This window comes from Ceratotherium simum, chromosome 13, assembly GCF_057802395.1.
Source record: "Ceratotherium simum simum isolate JZ-2026a chromosome 13, ASM5780239v1, whole genome shotgun sequence".
Lineage (NCBI taxonomy): Eukaryota > Metazoa > Chordata > Mammalia > Perissodactyla > Rhinocerotidae > Ceratotherium > Ceratotherium simum.
Window position 1 is genome coordinate 16,702,757 of NC_141912.1, and position 22,153 is coordinate 16,724,909.

The following is a 22,153-nucleotide window of genomic DNA, read 5'->3' on the forward strand; positions in this document are numbered from 1 at the left end:
GTATACCTAAGAATTTTACATTTTATTATATGTAAATTTTTGCTAAATTAAAAAACAAGTATTTAACTCTAGTTCATGCTATGTAAGCTGAAGTATTTGGGGGTGAAGTGTACTGATGTCTTCAACTTACTTTAAATGTACCCAAAAAATAATAAGATGGATATTTATTTGATAAAGCAAGCAACAAAATATTAGAATCTAAGTGCTGGGTATATGTATATTGACTGCACAATGCTTTCAACATTTTTTATGTTTGAAATTTGTCATAATCAAATTTGGGGGAGGAGGAAGCAAACAAAAGATGCATTTAGCTACTTCTGTAGGGAAGTGTCTTCCCATCTCCAACCCTTAGCCTTATTTTCTTCCCTTTAGACACTTACAACACCTGGACACATCAACTGAACAACCTATATCTCGTGCTAACTCATTAAGCCACATACCTGGCCATGCTGGTTCCTTATATTATTGACTTTGAACCAATTCTAAATTTAACTCCTATTTTTTTTTTTTTAAGATTTTATTCACTTATTTATTTTCCCCCCAAAGCCCCAATAGATAGTTGTATGTCATAGCTGCACATCCTTCTAGTTGCTGTATGTGGGACGCGGCCTCAGCATGGCCGGAGAAGCAGTGCGTCGGTGCGCGCCCGGGATCCGAACCCGGGCCACCAGCAGCGGAGCGCGCGCACCTAACCGCTAAGCCACAGGGCCGGCCCTAAATTTAACTCCTATTCACCAAAATTTTAACTTAACTAATCAGAAGCGAGTCCTGAATTTGGGAGAAAGTCAGGAATTCTAACCGGATGCTTCAGACACTTCAAGCTAAACGCAACTGTCATCAAATATGTGACTTACTATATACTACCTTTGTAATACCTTTATATGGGTTATCTCACATGAGGTAGATACTACTGTTGTAGATGAGGAAACAGAGGCAAGGAGCTATATGGCTTAATATCACACAGCTATTAAATGGCAGACAGCCTACAGACACACAAGCTTAATATATTTATTCTTCTTATCCCCATTTTACAGATAAAGAAGCTAATGTACAAAGAGGTTAATTTGACCAAGGTCATTCAATGGCTAGTAAGTGGCAGGATGCCCTGACAAGGCAATAACAAGCAATTAAATCTCACCAAACTCAGTCTTATTACATACTGCTTATATATTCTCTACCAATGAGCTTTTTCATTATAAAAACCAGATTGATATCACAGTAGAGGCAAAATGTCAATATGTTTAGTGACTGACACATAATCTTTACAAATTCTGGAATCTCAGATAAGCTAAAACACACTCCTACTATCTCATATTGCAAAATGGGTTATTTTCAATATAGAGTTCTAGTAACCTGAACATTTAGTGAATCAAAATACACCAATCCCTGTTAAGCTGCAACAGTATCTGAAATTAGCATAATTTGTTTATATTCAATTAAAAATAAAACTTCTTTCATTTGACCTTTCCTGAAAGACTTCATTAAAATACCCACAAAAATGAATCTTCTTTTACCAAAAATTCCCATTAACTATAACTGAATCAAGAAACAACTAGTGGTCTAAATATATTTGACACCTGAAAGAAAAAAACAGCACTGGATACAAAATAAGTAAGGAAGCATCTATCCTAATCTCTTCAATATAGATAAAAAACACAGGGTAGGTAGAAAATTTGGAGCAGCCACCCATTAGTACCTCTTTCCTCAGGAATGTAGAGACTATAACCCCAGTGCCGAACAGAGCTAGGGACAGAGGAGTTGACTGAGGCATCCTGGGATGTGAAATTGGCAGTTGGCAGTTGGCTGGAATGAAGAGAGGGGGCCCAGAGAAGGGGGGAGTTGATAAAGAGGTCTAGGGGGTTAGATGTTCATCAAGTTCTTCACAGTTAGTATACTAGGGGATAAGAGCAAAAGTAAATAAATTTTTAACTCCTCCCCAAATGTCTCAATACAGTGAAGTCATACTAAATACATATCTGTAAGACACCTAAAACTGAGCTACAGACATCAACTAAAGATCTCAGAAACTGTATCTTTAAAAATTGAAACTGAAGTGAAATAAGCAAAATTCACAAACCTGTCTTCTGGCAAACACCAAACCAAGCTAATATTTTCCTTATACAAGGATAAACTAAACAAGCAGGGCCACGAATTTTACTGAGAAATATAAAAGCCTGTCTAAAGAACAAGCTCATGCTATATTAATCAGATACTAATCTCCTTGTGTATACACAGCCAAGACAAACCTTTTTTTAAATTTTATTTTCTTATTGAGGTAACACTGGTTTATAATATTATATAAATTTCAGGTGTAGATTATTATATTTCAACTTCTGTACAGACCACATTGTGTTCACCACCAAAAGTCTAGTTGCCATCCGTCACCATACAAATGTGCCCCTTTTCCCCTTTCACCCTTCCCCCACCCCCTTCCCCTCTGGTAACCACTTATCTATTCTCTGTAAAACATGTTTGTTGTTGTTTTTTTCATCTTACACATGAGTGAAATCATACGGCATTTCGCTTTCTCTTATTTCACTTAGCATAATACCCTCAGGGTCCACCCATGTTGTTGCAAATGGCAAGATATCTTTTATGGCTGAGTAGTATTCCATAGTATATGTGTACCAAATCTTCTTTATCTGTTCATCCATCAATGGACACTTAGGTTGTTTCCAAGCCTTGGCTATTGTGAGTGATACTGCAATGAACATAGGGGTGCACATATCTTTTTGAATTAACGTTTTCGTATTCTTTGGATAAATACCCAGAAGTGTAGAATAGCTGGATCATATGGTAGTTCTATTTTTAATTTTTCGAGGAATCTCCATACTGTTTTCCATAGTGGTTGCACCAATTTACATTCTTACCAGCAGTGTATGAGGGGTCCTTTTCTCCACATCCTCTCCAGCACTTATTTCATGTCTTTTTAATTACAGCCATTCTGACAGGCATGAGATGATATCTCATTGTGGTTTTGATTTGCATTTCCCTAAAAATTAGTGATGTTAAACATCTTTCCACATGCCTGTTGGCCATCTGTATATGTTCTTCGGAAAAATGTCTGTTCAGACTCTCTGCCCTTTTTTTTTTTTTGCTGAGGAAGATTCACCTTGAGCTAACATCCATTGCCAACTTACTCTTTCTTGTTTTCCATGAGCTGCTGCGACAGCATGGCTGCTAACAGACGAGTGGTGTAGGTCCGCACCCAGGATCTGAACCCAGGCTGCAAGAGCAGAGTGTGCAGAACTTACCTACTAGGCCACCAGGGCTAGCCCCCTCTGCCCATTTTTTAACTGAATTTCTGTTGTTGTTGTTGTTGTTGTTGAGTTGCATGAGTTCTTAATATAGTTGGGGTCATTAACCCTTTATGGGATATATGATTTGCAAATATCTTCTCCCAATTGGTAGGCTGTGTTTTCATTTTGTTGATGGTTTCCTTGGCTGTGCAGCAGCTTTTTAGTTTGATGTAGTCCCATATGTTTATTTTTTCTTCTGTTGCCCTTGTCTGAGGAGACATATTCAAAAAGATACTGCTAAGACCAATGTCAAAGAGCGTACTGCCAATGTTTTCTTCCAGGAGTTTTATGGTTTCAGCTCTTACATTCAAGTCTTTAATCAACATCAAACACACTAACATTCACATTTTAGGTGTCCCAGAAGGAGCAGAGAGAGACAAAGGGACAGAGAATTTATCTGAAGAAATAACAGCTTGATGCTTGTCCCAGACGTCCCTTAAACTGTCATCCTTAATTCTTTTTCCTCTGTTCTGTTCAGCTTGGGTGACTTCTGTCTACTCTGTCATCCAGACTGCTGATCCATTCTTTTGTGTCATCTATTCTGCTCTTGATTCCCTCTAGTGACTGTTTCATTTCAATTACTGTATTTCTCAGCTCTGATTGGTTCTTTTTTATATTTTCTAATTCTTTGTTGAAGTTCTCACAGTGCTCGTCTATTCTTCTCTTGAGTTCAGTGAGCATCCTTATGACCAATACTTTGTACTCTTTATCAGGCAAACTGTTGATCTCTGTTTTGTTTAGTTCTTTTTCTGAGAATTTGTCCTGTTCTTTTATTTGGAACACATTCCTCTGTCTCATATTGCCTACTTCTCTGCGCTTATGTCTATGTACTAGGTAGATCCACTGCATCTCCTGATCTTGGCAATGGGGCATTATATAGGAGATGTCTTATGGTGGCCAGCAGCGTGCTCCCCTCTCGTCACCTGTACCAAATGCTTCAGGGGTGTCCCCTGTACGCACTGTGTGTGCCCTTCTCTTGTGGTGGGGCCACTATTGCTGCAGGCAACACGTCTGTTGCTAGCTTGCTCTTGGACAGCAGCATCGTATCTCTGCCTCTTCCACTCCTCTCTGTGTTGTCCCTTGCTGTGGAGGTTCTTTTCATCCAGTTTCCAGATCTCAGAGAAAATTATTCCATATGTAGTTGTAGGTTTGTTGTGTCCATGGGAGGAGGCGAGCTCAGGATCCTCCTACACGTACACCATCGTCCAAAAACCCCCATTTCTTAAATGTAATTAATCACGTCTATGTAAAGAGCTTTAATGACAAAAGAAAACCGGTTTGCTAACTACAAAATTTTATATTCTGTATGATCAATGGCATTCAAGACTTCAGTTTTCTTTCAAGATGGTAGAATATATTAATACATTCTCTCCCTTCACAACATTCCAGCAGAGCAACAAGTAGAACCTAAGGGAAAGACAGAGCCTCACGACTAGTAACGGAGCCAAGGCCCCTAGCCTAATCTCAAATATCAAGACAAGGCAGGCTATATGGCAGAAAGCCCAAACTGTCCAAGTCATGATTCTAGTGAGTCAGAGAGGCACAACTACAAAACTGTTAAATAGGAAAAGAGGAGTTAAAGAAAAAATGAGATAGAAAGACGTTCCAATCTAAATAAGCCTGCAAAGTAAAACACCAATAGACACGAAGAAAATTAACACTGATACATACAACAATTGCAATCAAAACATGACTTCATAGTTAACAGAACGTGTTATAGAAAACTTCCTGTTTAAAAATCTGAGAACATACTCCTAAGAAACTCATGAGTCAATGAGGAAGTCACAAATGAAATGTTAATTAGAAACAAACCACAAATGAAAGCACTATGTATCAAAACTTAAATGATCCATCTAGGCTGAAATTCATTTATAAAAAGACTGATATGAGACCTGAGTTCAACTCTAGTTAGAAAACAAATACAGCAACCTATAGACAGAAAGGTTAATTTAACTAATCTTTAGTTAGTCTCTACCTTTTTCAAACTTTCATGTTCAGAATATATAAAGAACTCTTCCTAATAAAAGAAATAACCCAATAGAAAAAAATGGATAAAGGAAGAGAAAACCAAAATGGCCAAGAAACTCACAAAAAGATGTCTCCCTTCCTTAGTAAACAAGGAAATGCAAAATAAAACTCCAATGGCATACCACTTCACATTCACCACATTAGCAAACATTTAAAAATCAACAAAATCAAGTACTGGAAAGGATAAAGAAAAAGCAGACTGACCTACTATCATGTGGAAGCATTAAATTGTAAAACTACCTTGAAGAGCAATAAGGCAACATCTAATACATCGGAAGATATATATTATCCCCTATAATCCAACAATTCCATTCCTGGATGAATAGCCTAGAGAAAATACTGTATGTGTGCCAAGAGAGAAGTACATAAATATTCACCTTAGCATGTATTAGTAATCAACCCAAATGTTCCCTGGAGAATGGATTTTGGTAATCTTCATACTGGATAAATAGTAACAACGAAATTCAATAACCTAGAGTTACCTTTCACAACACTGATAAGTTTCACAAATAATATGAAGAAAAAGGCAAGTGAGAAGAATACATACAGTAAGCCATTTATGTAAGTTTCAGAAATGGGGAAAACCTAACTATACAATAATATTCTGAGGGTCAAATAATTTCAATTGCAATTTCTCTTATTTGAAGAATTATAGCTTTTTAATGATACCCATGAAATTTAAGGTACTAGGTTACGTTTTCTGTGTTGTCACAGTGAAGGTGGTTAAAAAAACCTGGTAGTTTAAAACACATGCACACAGAGACACATATATATTTTGAAGGCCCTGCTTCAATGGCAGATTATTCTTGTGCTGAGTTTCCCCAAACTCCACCCCTCCAAGGGACCTCCAGGTCTCCCCTCACCACCACACCACACCACACTACAGCTTTTAATAAACTTCAAGAGTATTAAGTATATAACACCCTACCTCTTCCTCTGGAGGTTTAGATGCCACAAAGCGTGTTCTTTCTCGTCTCATCTTGCCGCCTCCACTACCTCCTCCAGAAGATAAACCATTGGCTGCAGACATACTGAAATTTGGGTAAGAAAAGCCACTAGGCAAAGAAAAAGAAAATTAAAACAAATGATATATTACTCTGGTCCATAACGTGTTAACTGAATACCTAAAAATTAGAACTGTTAACAAAAAAGTAAATGTTCAGCTGTAATTGACTTTAAAAGCTGACAGATTTTTGTGTGTAATGTTTCTATTTTTTAACCTTCTTAATCTTCAAAAAGGCATATGCAAATCAAATACGGACTTTAAAAATTAAGTATAAAGTTTAGCTATAAAGATGACATTACCTTTCTCGTTGTTCTCTACTTTGTCCTGGTGTTATGTTTTTTTCAGATCCAGTCTAGAAAAAATAAACACACCATATTTACATGCTTGCTTATTTGTTTTAATTTTCTTAACACCACCCTTCTATCTGTGAATTTAAATTTGGAAATTAAATTTGGAATTTGAATTTGGAATCAGGAACTTGGTTTTTTAGTTAATGAATCCTAAAATTCGCAAGTTATACTCTGCCTTCTGAATGGTAACCAACAGTTACAGTGTGATTATATACATATAATGTCACTGAGCACAACTGTCCTTTCAACAAAATGACAGTATACAAAGTTAATATACTTACCAACAAGGAAAATACTTTTACTTATCTTTCATTATGGCTTATTACATGTGCAAGCAAATTTACAAAGATATTCCTTTTAAAATGATTCTCTGCAACTTAGAGTTCCTCCACTGAAAGGAATCAGGGTTCCCTGGAGAAATGGACGATTATAGGGCTGGGGCCGGAAACTCACAAGATAAGCCTGGATTATTTTATAATATCAAAAAGCAACTAAGTGCTCAAAAAATGGTGGGGATATAGTAAATGGACACAGGAACCAGTTTGAAGGCCAAATAATGGGAGAACATGAGCATAAGAATAAATAATGTTAATAAAGAATTATAATCTTATTGAACATAAGAATTCAAGTTGACTTACAAAAAAATACATAGCTATGTAAATAAATAAATAGAGAAAAGAAAACTCTTCCTACAGTAGAAAGCCAACTAGTAAATGTAGAAGGAACAGTGGAATTAGAAAACCACTATTTGGCATTCTACTAATAATAGATTCAGGCAAAAATCATCAATAATGCTAACACTAGTGGATGAAAAGGATATTCATACTCTCTCAAAATTATCTCCCCCCAAGATACTTATTAATTACAAAAGGTAAAATAGTAACGTTATAGTGGAGAAATGCCACTGACACTAACTTAACTAATGATCACACTTGTCAGTAATGGGACAAATTGATAGCACGTGCCTCCCAATATGACACACTGAGAAGAGCTCAGCATCTATTCTGTGGTATTACTACCAAAAACACATAACTGGAATCTAATCATGAGGAAACATCAGACATCCCCAAAATGCAGGACATTCTACACAGTAACTTACCTGTACTCTTCAGAAATATCAATGTTGTGAAATACAAAAAAGAAAAAATCCTTAAGGAACTGTTCTAGACTAAAGGAGATGAAGAGACAAGACAACTAAACGCAAGACATGTTCTTGGATTTGTTTTCTTTTGGGACATCTGGCAACATATAAAAAATCTGTAGGTTAAATAATAATATTGTACCAATGTTAAGCTTCTCATTTAGTAAATGTTCTGCAGTTATGTGAGGGGATTCCCTGTTCATAGAAAACACACAGAAAAAGATAAAGCAAATGTAGTAAAATGTGGAGTTCTGAAAATTTTTCTCCCAAGTCTGTAAATCCAAAATTATGTTCAAAATATTTTTTAAATTTTGATAAAGCAAATATGACAAAACATTCACAACTGGTGAATCAAGATAGAAGAGTAATGGGTGAACATTACACTATTCTTTCAACTTTAGCTTGAAAATTTTCAGGAAATTGAGTTATTATGACGATTGAATGAGATTAAATATAAATATAAATAAAGGCAAATTGTAAGTGCTATATAAATATAATAAATAAAAAACATACACTTTAGTTAAATGACACAAGAAAACAGATAAACCCAGAATATGGGACATTTTATAAGACAACTGGTCTGATCTCTTCAAATACCAATGTGACTAGCAATTCCATTCCTATGTATAAACCCAAGACAAATATAAAAACTTGTCCACAAAAGTTCATAGCAGTATTATTCATTAATGTCAAAAAGTGAAAACAACTCAAATGTCCCTCAACTGATGAACGGATAAACAAAATCTGGTATATCCAAACTATGAAATATTATTCAGCCATAAAAAGGAATGAAGTTCTGATACATGCTACAACATGGATAAACCTTTTATGCTAAGTAAAATAAGCCAGTCATAAAGGACCACATATTTTAAGACTTCATTTTTATGAGATGTCCAGAATAAGCAAATGTACAGGACAGATTAGTGGTTGTCTAGCACTGGAAGGGTAGGAGTGGGAAGTGGATACTAATGGGTATGGGATTTTTGGGGAGTGTGAGAGACAGTGATGAAAATGTTCTAAAATTGACTGTGGCGATGGATAAACTGTATGAATATACTAAAACCACTGAACTGTGCACTTTAGGTGAATGGTATGGTATATGAATTATATCTCAATAAAGCAGTTATTTAAAAACAAAAAAAAGTGGTGAGGGTGAAGGTCTGAGGTCTAGAAAGACAAAATCGAAAGCAATGTGTGAAATTCGCTTGGTTTCTAGTTCAAAAAAGCAGCTATAAACATTTGAATATGGACTAGATATTACACAATATTAGAAAGGAACTGACATTAACTTCCTTAGATGTGATAATATAGAAGAAAGTACTTAGGAGATGTGTGCCCAAGTACTTAGCAGGTGGGCAGACGTGATGCCTGAAATTTTCAAATTTCAAGTTCAACAACACAAACAAAACACACAGATAAAGCAAGTCTGGCAAAACTATCTAATCTAAACAATGAGCATAGTCTAGTATTTACTAATAAACACTAATTTAGGATTTAATCAAAGTGCCAGCCATTTTAAAGGCAAGCCAATTCAGAATAATTACGAATTCACAAACTTTATGTATTATCTAGTTATTAGACTGCAATGATAGAGTGCTTGTATTTTACATTACCCTTATTCATTTTAATCAATATTCAAAGACTAGCAAAAATAAACACATACTCACACTGTGCTTTTTATCTATTCTTTGATTAGTCTTCCTTAATTCACCAGATGGGGTCAGAGACGGTTTAAAATAAACAGTTCGATTTGCTGCTATGGAAACCGGCTTTGGGGTCATAAGTCTCCGAACAGGGGGATACTGAGAGTCCACCTTAGAGGTAAACAGAAATCAAAGACAAACTTTTATTTTCATATATATCAATGATGCATATCTAAAAATTATTTGACAATAGCTAATGTAACCTAGGGACTATGATGAGTACTTCCTAGAGAAATACCCAGTGGATGCAAATGAACACTAAGAGGAAAAGCTGATAGTAATAGAACCAAGGGTGTATATAGAAAAATATATATATATTAATATATATTATTTATTTATACATGCATACACACCTATATATATATATATATATATATATGGTTTCACAGACTTATTCCAGACTTTACGACTTTTCACACACACCTGCATACAACACACACGCACACACACAAAATGAGAACTATATTCAAAACCACTCCACAAATCTAAGCTTTTACAGGATGAATTTCAAATATATGAACTAAAAAACTGATTTTGCCACATTTTCCCCAAATTACTACCTAAATTTTCTTCAGCTGCAAATAAGATATTTTGAAACTAGCTATAAAATATTTTCATTGCTAAAAATGTGAAGAAACCTCTCTCCAAGTTAATTTTCCTCTATTGTTATTTAAAAACCAAACCAAAAGTAAGGGTCCGGCCCAGCGGCACAAGTGGTTAACTGCGCGCACTCCGCTTCGGCGGCCTGGGGTTTGCAGGTTCAGATCCCGGGCGCGGACCGACGCACCGCTTGTCAGGCCATGCTGTGGTGGCGTCCCATATAAAGTATAGGAAGATGGGTACAGATATTAGCCCAGCGCCAATCTTCCTCAGCAAAAACAGGAGGACTGGCATCGGATCTTAGCTCAGGGCTAATCTTCCTCACACAAAAAACAAACAAAAAAACCAAACAAAAGGCTTACAATTTAAGTCTAATTAGTAAAGCACTGTTAAGAATTCCAAATCCTAAAATGTACTGGCTTTATCATCTAAGTACACAAGTGCTTTATCAACGGTCTTTTGCTACACTGAAACACAGTCAAAATCCTGTTGGTGTAAGATGACTATAAAGCCTCTCCTTTGTCCAAAGATTCTAATACTATGAACACAATCCTTTCACTCAGCAGCAGCTGTGAACAACATTGGTTTCCAGGGCAAAGCCTCTGTATAGTTACTAGCTCTTCTCTAAATCCTCATCATAAGTGTGATCCTACAACTCAATGAGACAGTCTATTTTGTAAACTGTTCTGATTACATCCATAAAACACAAACTACAATATGGTATTCTGGCCTTTATATATCCTTGCACCCATTAATAAAATTTTATTGATACTATACTCGACCATTAATAAAATTTTTATTGATGAAAACTTCTCTTATGGCACAATTTTTAAATTCTACTTCTTTTTAAACAATCTGATATAAACGGGAATCTGAGAAAAAGCAGCTAAAGGCTTACATCAATCCCATCACAGCAGCTAATAATAGATTCCTTCTTGCCTGATTACAAACATCCAGGTAATTGTAAAAATTGAGAAGCAACACTATCCCAAGAAAAGCTCAATTTTAGGGTTCTTCTCTGCATCAGAATTTCAGTAAAAATAATTACAATTTACCAATATCTTGAATACAGTCCTTGCAATTAATTCAGAGAATTATGATAATTTTAATCAATTACTTCTGGGGAAACTTGGTGTTGTAATAAATGTTTTCACAAGTAAGGATCGGGAATCTACTTCCCCTGAAGGATACTTAACTAGCCACACACACAACCAACAAAAAATATACCTCTTTAACGCTAACTATCAAGCATTTTATTTTTTCCACAGTAACCTCCAAAGCTACTTTTAACCAAATAGAATACACTAAAAAGGGTTATCAAGATATAATCTATATTATATTTTTTATTAGCTCTGCTATCCTAGAACAGTATTTTGGCTGAATGATGAAAGATAAGCCAATTTGAAATTCTATTACATACAACAGATTTGACATAATGTTTGTTAATGACGGAAGTTTACAAAGATAACTATGTTCAATGAGGGCTTTAGTTCACTGAACTTCTAATTACTAAGCACTTCAAGCTCTGTTCACTCTTATTTTTATTTATCAAAAGGTAAGAGTCACTCATGAAGACTGGCAAGATGCTGACGATGGAAATGCCAAATAACCAAAAAATACTGACTGAGCATCTACTACATATACAGCATTGTGCTAAGGCTGTCAGAAGAGGCTACAATATCCAAGTAAAAAGATCTTATTTTTCAAACAAACATGTTCCCTACTGACTATCAACTAAATGCACTTTGTATATTTGGTAACTTAAAAATAAATAGAACAAAATTGTTGATACTTTAGATAAACAAACACTAAAGAAATCTTACCTTTTCCCTTTTGGCCTGCAAGTCTGTGGTGGTATCTATCCCACTCCTATCAAGAGGCTGAAAAAATAAAATACTATTAGAATAGATGGGAAACTTTGAAAAGTAAGACCTTCATCACCAATATATAAAAATATATCTCTTAAAAAAGTTTAAAAGTCAACTTACAGAATTCAGAGGAGAAGAAACAACAGATGGAATTCTTTTTGCATCCTGTTCATTTTGAAATAATAACAAAATTAAGATTTTTCACTAAACTCAAATTTTGTTACACTCCTGCATTTAATTGTGATTTTAAAAATTTACCGCTAGAGGGCTTGACATCTTCTCTAAAGACTGCAGTATTCGCCGAGCTGTTGAACTAGTCACCCCACAGGACTGTACATTGGGTTGCTTAGCTTTCATCTGTCTTCTGACTGGCGCCTGTAGAGTAAACACTGTATTATTTGTTGGAACCATAAGCTCTCAAGGACGTAGTTCACGGAATGAAAATATTTACAAAATAGAATGGACGTCCAAAGTGAAATAATGTTAATCTGTTGGCAAAAATTTATCTCTGGGTGGTGTCATTAAGTTTATGTTCAACTTTTTTTCTTTATGCCTTTATTGAAAATCCAATTCTTGGGCCGGCTCCGTGGCTTAGCGGTTAAGTGCGCGCGCTCTGATGCTGGCGGCCCGGGTTCGGATCCCGGGCGCGCCCCGAGGCACCACTTCTCCGTCCAACGCGAGACCGAGTCCCACGTACAGCAACTAGAAGGATGTGAACCTATGACATACAACTATCTACTGGGGCTTTGGGGGGAAAAAAATGAATAAATAAAATCTTTAAAAAAAAAAAAAAAAAAAAATCCAATTCTCTAAAAAATTACTCTTATAATCAGAAAAAAATGACAAGACAGTATGCACCACACTTAAGATACGCCAGCTATGTTAGATAACTGGTAAAAAGTTCTAGCATTACCTTGATCCATTTATCTCTTCATATTTAAGTCAAAGAACATTAAATTAAGGAGAACTGCATTCAAATATTGTTTATTCTAGGTATTAATATTTAATTACAGTAAATTCCAAGACAGCTAAACAAAGAAACTGCAATTTCTACTGCAAGTGAAATTGAACATTTTAAACTGACTTGTTTCTCAAATTTTAATATAAGAAAAATTTTAAATACTCAGCCTATTTCTTACTAAACGACTTTTTAACTTTCTTAAAATTGGAGTTAAGGAAAAAACCTTACAAAGAATGGACAAATACCCTTTAACATACAAGCAATGTTTACAAATTCCAATAGAAACACTTCCTTTTCTCAAGAATGCATTACAACATTCCAATAACCAAGTGACTACCACAAAACAAAGTAGTTTGGCAATGTTTAATATAAAAAAAGATATTATCACAATCAAAATATAACCGTTTCTATAAAAAGCTCATACTATCTGAAAAACTGAAGCACAATAACTACTTTAACGTTTCTCTGCTACCAAATATTCAACATATTTTCAGAGTAGCTGTAATATTCTACATTAGTTTTATCAAGAACTTGGTGCATATTAAAGATTGCTGTTCAGACCAGAGGCTTTGGCAAACATGAGGCAACATTAAAATCCTTTAGGAAAATATGACAGTCTGTTTTGTCATTGGATTCTACTAACCACTGGCTTCTCAGGGCCTCAGTTCACTAATCAATAAAATGGAACTGAATTAGAGAATCTTTAATATGCCTCCCAGCTCTAATGCTCTAGGAAAGGAACAACAAACAAATTTAATCCCAAATGTCAATGATAAACATTTGGAAGCCTGTGTTGAGAGGGATTCTCAGGGTATGTCAGGACTCAGCATTGACAAGTATAGGATTCGATATCAGAAACAGAAGAATCAGCAGGAATATACTCTGACTTGAACTATTCTAGGAATCATAGGCTTGAATCATCTTATCTTCTATTAACATGGTGAACTATTTTAACTGTAAAAATTTTAAAAAAACAAGCAATATGAGCCAGTTTAAGCTTTAAGAAAAAGCTCCCTGTGTAACTCCAACATCCAGTTACCTTTGTTAAATAATAAAATATTGCCCTTCATGAACACACTCAGAAATAAGACTCACAATTACTGTTAATTATATATGGAAGCATCCTCCAATTAGGAAAGCAAGAACTCTTAAGACAAGACAAACTCTTCAAATATACTTGTTTCTATGCCATTTCTATGTTTGTCATAGACTGTCATCTTTACATGGATTTCCCTCTCCAAAAGCCTACATGCTTAAAGCATTATTACTCCTCCATCTGTATTAACATCAAAGCCTGTAATCAAGCACCATAACAATATATACACGAAACACAATTTTTATGATCCTCAAGAAACTCTTAGGACAAAGGACAGAATGATGCAGTTTACCTTAAATTGATATATTTTTCTAAAGTTATCAATTTCCAACTGTGCTGTTAATATATATGTAAATACAACGATTTTGTATACTGACCTCGTATTCTGTGACCTTGCTAAACTCACTTATATGTTCTGATAACTGTTTTTGTAGTTTCTTGGGATTTTCTATGTAGGTAAGCATATTGTCTATGAATAAGGAGTAATTTTACTTCTTCCTTTCCAATCTGTATGGCTTGTATTTCTTTTTTCTTGCATTGGCTAGGACTTGCAGTATGATGTTGATCAGTGGTAGTGATAGCAGACATCCTTGTTCTCTTCCTGATCTTAGGAGGAAAGTATTCAGTCTTTCATGAGTAATACGATGTTAGCTGAAGATTTTCTGTAGATACGATTTATCAGGTTGAGGAGGTTCCCATCTATTCCTAAGTGTGCTGAAAATTTTTATCATGAATGGATGTTGGATTTTACTAAACGTGTTTTATGCATCTGTGGAGATGTTCATATAGTTTTCATTCTTTAGTTTATTTACATGGCAGATCATATTAATTTTCAAATGTTGAACCAACCTTGCATTCCTAGGACAAACCCCACTTGATCATGATACAGTATCCTTTTTATACTTACTGTATTCAGTTTGCAAATATCTGTTGAGAGGTTTGTGTCTGTAATTCATGAGAAATATTGGTCTGTAGCTTTCTTGTAATGTCTTTGTCTAATTTTATTATCAGGGTGATGCTGGCCTCATAAATGTGTTGGGAAGTGTACCCTCATATTATATGAAAAACTTCCTGCAGAATTGATATTCTTTCTTTCTTAAATGTTTTGTAGAATTCGCCAGGGAAGTTATCTGGGCCTAAAGTTTTCTTTGCTGGAAGGTATTTTAACTATGAATTTAATTTATTGAACAGACTATTCAGGCTATTTATTCTTGACTAATACCAAATAACGTGAAATACTTAGGTATAAATCTAACAAAATATGTGCAAGGTCTGTGTGATGAATACTACAAAACACTGATGAAAGAAATTTAAAAAGACCTAAATAATGGAGAGACATACTGTGTTCATGGATTGGAAGACTCAATATTTTTAAGATGTATATTCTCCCCAAATTGATCTTTAAATTCAATGCAATCCCAATCAAAATCCCAGTAGACTTTGTAGAAATCGTTATGGTTATTCTAAAATTATGAAAAAGCAAAGGATCTAGGAAAGCCAAAGCAAGCTTGAAAAAAAACAAAGCTGGAGGACTCACATTACCTCATTTCAAGACATACTATAAAGCTATAGTAATCAAGACAGTTTAATGTTGGCCTTTTGCCAATAAAGATACATACATAGATCAATGGAAAAGAATAGAAAGTCCAGAAATAGAGCCACATATGTGGTCAATTGACTGTCGAGAAAAGGGCAGAGGCAATTCAATGGAGAAAGTATAGTCTTTGTAACAAAGGGTCCTAGAAATACGGGACACTCATATGTTAAAAAACGAATCTTGATCCATACCTCATACCACATACAAAAATTAACTCAAAATGAATCATACGCCTAAATTAAAACCTAAAACTATCAAGCTTCTAGAAGAAAACATTGGAGAAAATATCTGTGACCTTGGGTTAGGCAAAAACGTCTTAGACATGACACCAAAGGCATAAACCATAGAAGGAAAAAAAAATCAATATACTCAATGTCATCAAAAGTAAAAACTTCTCTTCACAAGACATTGTTAAGACAAGCCAGAGAATAGGAGAAAATATTTGCAAAACGTATATCTAACAAAAGACTTCACCCTGAATAATGAACTCTCAAAACTCATTAATAAGAAAATCCTATTAAAAAATGGGCAAAAGATCTGAACAGGTATTTCACCAAAGATATATTGATGGCAAATAAGCACATGAAAAGATGCTCAACATCATCAGTCATTACAGAAAGGCGAATGAAAATCACAGCGAGTTGGGGTTACCACTACATGCCTATTAGAATGGCTAAAATAAAAAACAAAAAACTGATGACAAGTGCTGGTTGGAACACTCTTACGTTACTGATGAGAATGCAAAGTGGTACCAGCCACTTTGGAAAACAGTTTGGCAGTTTATTATAAAGTTTAGAGTTTACTTACCATATGACCTAGCAGTCCAACTTCTACATATTACCCAAGAGAAATGAAAATTAAAGTTCACACAAAATGTTCATAGCAGCTTTATTCACATTGCCAAAACCAGAAACAACTCAAGTCTCCTTTCACTGGTGAATGGATAAACAAACTGTATTATAACTCAGCAATAAAAAGGAACTGTTGATATATGCAAAAATATAGATCAATCTCAAATGCATTATGCTAAGTAGAATAAGCCAAATTCAAAAGGCTACATACTACATGATTAAATTTATATAACATTCTGGAATAACCAAAACTACAGTGAAAGAAAACAGAGCAGTCGTTGCCAGAGAGTAGAAGTAGAAAGGGATGACTACAGGGATGTACAAGGTAACATTTCCGGGTGATGAAAATGTTTGTTCAATATTTTGATTGCAGAAGTGGTTACCCAACTTCAGTTAAAATTCAAATACTCTAATAAGGGTAAATTTTACTATATGTAATTTATACCTCAATTTTTTAAAAAAGGAATTAATCATCCCACTTTCAAAAATACACACACACACACACAAATCTAAGGCATAAAATGTTTGCTTAGTCTAAAACAATGTTCATATACTCCCTAAATGAAAAGAATGATTGTAATCCACAGTTCTATCATTTTACCAAAGAGCAAGTGAACCAACACTTTGAGTGCCAATAGTTACTTACTAATTATTTTTCAAAAAAGGTTATCAATCCTTTTCCTACTTGAACGAACCTGATATGGTGTGTTTTGTAGTTTAGGCTGTCTTACAGCAGCTGCTGCCCCACCATACGTTGTTTTTCCAGGATAAAAAGGAGAATCTCCAAGCTGACTTGTTTTAAGGATTGACGTATTCCCAAGTGACTGCACAGAAACACAATGATAAATTATAAGCAATAAACATTCAAAACTGATGTGATTAAATCAAATCCAATTAGTACTTACAGGGGAAAGTGTTCCAAAGGCAGATAAGTTGAATGCTGGTTTTTTGGAGCTGGTGGCAGTGTGCTGTGAGAGTGAATGAGAACGTTCAGCCTCTGGGGACCACAGAGGTGGCACTGAAGTGTTCTTTGAAACAGCTATATCTGAAACAAAAATATGTAATGCATAGTAATAGCACTAATTACAAGACCCTGGATTTTTATACATAGAAAATTAGGGGCCGGCTCCGTTGCTTAGCGGTTTAGTGTGCGCGCTCCGCTGCTGGCGGCCCGGGTTCGGATCCCGGGCGCGCACAGACGCACTGCTTCTCTGGCCATGCTGAGGCCGCGTCCCACATACAGCAACTAGAAGGCTGTTCAACTACGACATACAACTATCTACTGGGGCTCTCGGGGGAAAAATAAATAAATAAATAAATAAATAAATAAAAATTTATAAAAAGAAAATTAAAACTACAACCAAGCTAGAAAAAAATAATCCCAGGAAATTTAATTTTACTACCAAAATTATTTACTACTACCAATTACCAAGAATACCTTTATCAGAAGCTCTTGAAGAAAAACCACTGGTAGTTGAGATGTTATCATCATCATGCTGAGAGGTAGAATCTTTAATTTCCTTTACAAGGGAAAATCCAGAACTGCCAATTGGGAATGCTGAGGACGTGGAGGGCTGACAGTGTAACACAGGAGATTCCAACATGGAGAAATTCAAATGGCTCCGATGAAGAGAAGGCCTTGTTAATACATCTGGATAATTTGAAGCAGTACTAGTTGTTGAGGGTTCTTAAAAAAAAAGCAGAAGTATTATGAACACACAACTTAGAAAAAGCAATACACTATCACTATCACAAATGATATTTACTTTAAGAAAATACACTATAGGGCCAGCCCCGTGGCTTAACGGTTAAGTGCGCGTGCTCCACTACTGGTGGCCTGGGTTCAGATCCTGGGCATGCACTGACACACCACTTCTCTGGCCATGCTGAGGCCGCGTCCCACATACAGCAACTAGAAGCATGTGCAACTATGACATACAACTATCTACTGGGGCTTTGGGGAAAAAAAAAGGAGGAAGATTGGCAATAGATGTTAGCTCAGAACCCATCTTCCTCAGCAAAGAAAAGAAAATACACTATATAATAAATACAGCTTCAATTCAAATCATTGAAGCCTCTTATGATAAGCCTAATGTAAAATATTCTTTAGCCAATCAAGGTTTCAACTATCTGAAATTAATTTACCTAACCTAGCATCAAAACATATTTCAGTGATCACATACAACTTCTAAAAGTACATGGTTCTTGATTTTCCTTGAATTGATATTACTACAAAACCTGCTCATAAAAAATAAAAGCAAAGAAACTATATAAGAAAAGTCAAAAAACAAAAAGGATAAGTTTGCCCTCCAGGGGCTGGCCCAGTGGTGTAGTGGTTAAGTTTGGTGTGCTCTGCTTTGGCGGCCTGGGGTTTGTGGGTTCAGATCCCAGGTGCAGACCCATATCACTCATCAAGCCATGCTGTGGCGGCGACCCACATACAAAATAGAGGGAGACTGCCACAGATGTTAGCTCAGGGCCAGTCTTCCTCAAGCAAAAAGAAGAGGATTGGGAACAGATGTTAGCTCAGGGCCAATCTTCCTTACCAAAAAAAAAAAAAGTCTCCCCTCCAGAAACAATCACTATTAAATTTGTATATCCTCCCAGATATTTTATATGCATACACAAATGTTTTCTCTAATCACATAATCATGCTTTTGCATCTAGTTTTATGACTTGTTTTTCCATTTACCAATATAATTTTATCTCTACATATAGAGCGCATTTCCTTTAAAGACCACATTGTATCTTATCACACTGATTTACTCTCACTATAAATATATATGTGACTGTTTCCCCAACACTCCACCACATAGACATGCACTTATCTGCAGACTTTCAAGAGTATTCTTGGGATAAATCCATGGTTCTCTAAGTATATATGTAAGGAAAACATGAGGAGAAATTACTAAACAAATCTAAGCCACCCACAAAAAAATCTGATTCTTTAAGTCTGAAGCTGGGCCCATAAAGCAGCCTAAGTAGTCCAAGGTATCCTAGGAATTGATGGGATAAACAATTATATGTGGAACTGCTCTATCATACTGGATCAGAGTACATGCTCATTTTTGCTTATGAGAGATACTATGATCCAAAGATTTCCTGTCAAGTTATACTTCCACAAATAGCAAATGACAATGTACATGTCCCTCATTCTCTCTAACACTGGATAGTAACCTTTTCTGATTTCTGTCAATCTAATATTCCAAATATCATCATTACTTTATTTGCATTTATTTAAATGAGAGGGATATTGAACATCCTTCTCTATATTCATTGGTCATTTATATTTTTTCTGTTAATTGCTTACTGACATATTTTCTCTTATTAACAAAATTAGTTAAGATCTAATTTCTTTTTTGATCAGTAAGATCAGTGTGATATGATTTGAAATATTACAACTAATGTTTCACCATTGGTTGAACTCACTCATTTTTTGATGGTGTCTTTTGTAATAGAGAAACAACTTGTACCTTGTTTACAGAGACTTTTACCATTCCAAAACTGTAAGAAATAAAAAATTTTACTCATCTCTTTTTTTTCAGTACTGTGGCTTTTATTTCGATATAATGTTTAATCTTGACTCCATCTGAAATCACTTATGATGTAGTAGCGAAGGAATGGCTCAGCTTTCATTGTTTTCCAAATAGTTAGTCTGCTCATATTCTAAAATAATCTTCTTAAATAAGCCATATTTTCCTCACTAATTGAGAAGCCACCACTACCACATACTAAATTCCAAGAGGCTTTTCCCCCTTTTCTCCAATGATATACCTGTATACTTCTGTACAAATACCATAATGTTTTAAATACTATAGCTTTAGAACACATCTAATGCCTGTAAAAGTTATCCAATCTATACCACATTTCCCTATTCTTTTTCAGAATTTCTCTATTTATCTTCAGGTGTATTTTCAAGAACTTTAGAATCATCTGGCAAGTCTCCAAAAGACTATTCCACTTAGGCTGGAATAACTAGGTCCCCAGACTAGCACTTCTACTGTAAATAACCAAAACACTGGACAAAATGTATGAGGCAACAGCTTTCAGACACTAGAAAATAGCACAAGAAAATTCACAAAATGAGACCTATCACTACCAAGGCTCTCTGTCTAGGAACATTTTCGGACCTGGCACAAAGAGCTGGAGTCCAACAAACAGAGCAGGCAGAAATCAAAATTTAAGACATTGGACAGTAACAAAAAAACAGAGCAGTGAGGGGCCTCCAGAAGTCCACATGCAGTGTCTAGAGAGAAGATGGGCTATACACAACCAGAGCAAGACCATCTAAGACTTACCAAATAGCAGCTGCTATGGAGTTGAGAAAACAAATACTAGAAGGTGAGCAGTGCTAGGAAAAAAAGCAGTGCTGAGGACACTGAAGTTCCCCAGCTGCTAGAATTTAGAGATCCCATAAACACTTCCTTAAATCCCTGGCATTCAGCTGAGATACCAGAAAAGCTTCCCCTCGGGACTAAGGATCATGTCCTAGAACAAGACCTACTATAGACTCATCCTAAAAAGCAACAGGGGAGACAACAGCTTGGAGGCTAAGTCCCGCCACACAGGGGACTTAAGAAACACTTTGGAATTTCCACTGATACACATTAACAAAGCATAAAACTAAATCTACAAAAGTTCAAAATCATTCAGTAACAACTGTCTGCTAAAACAAGAAGCAATACTCTTCAGAGGAAGATAACAAAATCCACAATCTCTACATGTACTATTCAAAATGACAATATTTATCCAAAAATCATTTGATATACATAAAAAAAGAAAATGCGATCCATGGCAGAAAAAAAGTAGTCAACAGAAACTGAACCCAAGAGAGCCAAGACAGCTTTAAAATAAGTATTTTAAACATGTTCAAAGTTCCTAACAGACCCATTAAAATTATTTGACTGGGATCACACTGAAATTAAAAGATTTAAAAAACGAACTAATATCATTCCCAGCATTGTTTTCCTACCCACCTTTTTTTTGTTCAGGTCTCCTTTATGTTCCCCAGCAGAACTTAAATGAATTTCTTCTTCTAGAGTGTCATACACTTCTTAAGTATATTTCTATATGTTTTTGTTGTTTAATGTTACAAAGTGGGATCCTTTCTTCCTTCATACTTTCTAACTGGTTACTGGTTAAATAAGAGAGTTATTAGATTTTTTTTCGATATTAACTTTGTGATTAACTTCTAGAAGTCTCTTATTCTAATAAGATTTTTAAAAATCAGTTGGGTTTCTTGGGTTTTCTAGGCATTATCTGTATCTATATTATCTGATTATCTGTAAGATCATTTTGCTTCCTTCTTCCCAATATTTATACATATACACACATCCTCTTATCTAATTACATTTTTAATATCTAGAAGTGGTGATGATGGGCTTCCATGTTATTCCTGACTTTAATGGGAATGCTTCTAACATGTCACCATTATACATGATTTCTTCCCTTTGGACGACATGTTCAGGAAATAGTAGTTTCTGAATTTCAAATAGAAATAATGAAGGATTTTAAGTTCTGGCAAATACCTATTTAGCATCTACCAAAAAGAGAAAATTTATAAGATCATTTCACCTATTAACATGCTAAACTATAGTAATAATTCTCTAACAATGAATGATTCCTTGCATCCCTAGACTAACTCTTTCCAGTG

The 22,153-nt window shown here is 35.2% G+C and overlaps 1 protein-coding gene across 2 annotated transcripts in view; it reads right to left on the minus strand.

The window, feature by feature from the left end:
- NUP153 (nucleoporin 153) overlaps positions 1–22,153 on the minus strand; it is a 71,709-nt gene that overhangs the window by 31,203 nt on the left and 18,353 nt on the right. For both annotated transcript variants that reach the window (XM_087438057.1, XM_004432094.3), the window contains exons 3-11: positions 17,939–18,187; positions 17,406–17,545; positions 17,196–17,324; positions 12,254–12,370; positions 12,116–12,160; positions 11,951–12,007; positions 9,492–9,638; positions 6,633–6,685; positions 6,256–6,382 (exon numbers count right to left, since the gene is read on the minus strand). In XM_087438057.1, coding sequence (XP_087294183.1) covers positions 6,256–6,382; positions 6,633–6,685; positions 9,492–9,638; positions 11,951–12,007; positions 12,116–12,160; positions 12,254–12,370; positions 17,196–17,324; positions 17,406–17,545; positions 17,939–18,187 — 1,064 coding nt within the window. The remainder of the gene's footprint in view (positions 1–6,255; positions 6,383–6,632; positions 6,686–9,491; positions 9,639–11,950; positions 12,008–12,115; positions 12,161–12,253; positions 12,371–17,195; positions 17,325–17,405; positions 17,546–17,938; positions 18,188–22,153) is intronic.